At 48.4% G+C, this 1,381-nt stretch overlaps 2 protein-coding genes across 9 annotated transcripts in view; one reads left to right on the top strand and one right to left on the bottom strand.

Moving 5' to 3' along the window:
- Window positions 1–1,381, bottom strand: part of LOC116086159 (carbonyl reductase [NADPH] 1-like) — a 5,737-nt gene that overhangs the window by 935 nt on the left and 3,421 nt on the right. The window contains exon 2 of the mRNA XM_031364464.1: window positions 986–1,102. Within this exon, the coding sequence (XP_031220324.1) occupies window positions 986–1,102 (117 nt within the window). The remainder of the gene's footprint in view (window positions 1–985; window positions 1,103–1,381) is intronic.
- Window positions 734–1,381, top strand: part of Setd4 (SET domain containing 4) — a 78,524-nt gene continuing 77,876 nt past the window's right edge. For 7 of the 8 annotated variants that reach the window (XM_031364458.1, XM_031364461.1, XM_031364460.1 and 4 more), the window contains exon 1: window positions 734–791. The gene's annotated coding sequence lies outside the window, so the exon portion shown is untranslated. The remainder of the gene's footprint in view (window positions 792–1,381) is intronic. The other variant, XM_031364456.1, reaches the window with a different exon arrangement.

The raw sequence follows: 1,381 nt of genomic DNA, 5'->3' as shown, positions 1-1,381 counted from the left end.
GAGCTGCAGTGGGCCAGGACGTCTGCAAAGACAGCCACCTGAGAGAGCCTGGCTCACTGGCCAAATTATTTGTGGTATTAGAAGAATTTATAATGGAAGACACATAGTAGTTTATGATGTGTAGGTTATTGGGGAGCTAACGTGAACCTGGAGGAAAGTGGAATTAGATTACCTGGAGGAAAGTGGAATTAGATTATGGTAATCTTTACAAGGTGTGCCAAGGGCTTGGGTGGGGAATAGGAATGAAGACAATAGGGATTGAAAGGAAAAGGCCCAGGAGACTTCCTAGCTGTGTGGATTGGCAGCCAAGAGCCTTATGTAGAGGTGAGCTGACAGACAGACAGGCAGAAGACTCAGGCAGGATACTAGGTTCCGACTCTGAGGGATATAAGCATGCTGACTTTGTCAAACTGGTTGGTTACCAAGATGACTTATAGAGAATTATGGTTGGAGCGAGAGAGTAGGAGGTAGAAAACTAAGGGATGGATGGATCTCAGGAGAAGGAAATTCTGGGAGTGCTCAAAGCAGGTGGAAGAATTTTCTGGGTGGTAGGTTCAGTGGGTAGGTGTTAGTGAAGGCTAGGGAAAGCCACTCAGAAGGTAGGACCTTGGACACACAGGTGGGCATAGATGTAATGGGCGTTTGAATTAAGACTAGGAAGGACTATGAGGCACATGTACAGATCATAATGCCCCAGTGAGGGTCAGTGGGTGCTGGAGAAACAGTGGTAGGATGGTTACCCAGCAAGGAGGCCTTCTTGAGTGGGAGAAGAAGCTGGACCGGGAAAGGAGGTACCAGGCAGACCCCAGGCAGGCAGACCCCAGGCAGGAGACCCCAGGCAGGCAGATTGTAGGAGGCCAGAACTCAGTTGGGAAAATCCCAGGTGGGCAAGCCCCAGAAAGGCAAAGCCCAAGGAGCCAGACCCCAGGTGGGCAGACCTCAAGCAGCCAGACCCTAGGTAGAACAGATCACCCATCAGATTCACCTTGGGTTTTTGTTAGAGGGAGTAGCTCTGTGCAGACGGCCTGGGTACCAAAAAAGTTAGTTTTCATCACAGCTTCTCTTAGATTGTGAAAGTGGGTGAGATCAGTGCCTTTGTAGGGAAGAAGAAGAACAGTAACAGAGCATTCGTTAGTCAGAACTTGGTCCACCTGTGGACTTGAAATATAGTTAGATAAGACCTACTGTGATCTTTTGAATGAAAATGATCCTCACAGGGTCACATGTTTGATTTGCTTAGTCACGAGGGAGCGGAACTGTTTGGGAAGGATTATGATGTGTGGCATTGCAAGTGGACTTTGAGGTTGCAAAAGCCCACAAATTCTCTCTCTCTCTCTCTCTCTCTCTCTCTCTCTCTCTCTCTCTCTCTCTCTCTCTCTCT

Source organism: Mastomys coucha, unplaced genomic scaffold (genome assembly GCF_008632895.1).
Source record: "Mastomys coucha isolate ucsf_1 unplaced genomic scaffold, UCSF_Mcou_1 pScaffold12, whole genome shotgun sequence".
In the NCBI taxonomy this organism is placed as follows: Eukaryota; Metazoa; Chordata; class Mammalia; order Rodentia; family Muridae; genus Mastomys; species Mastomys coucha.
This window is presented reverse-complemented; position numbering and strand designations above follow the sequence as displayed.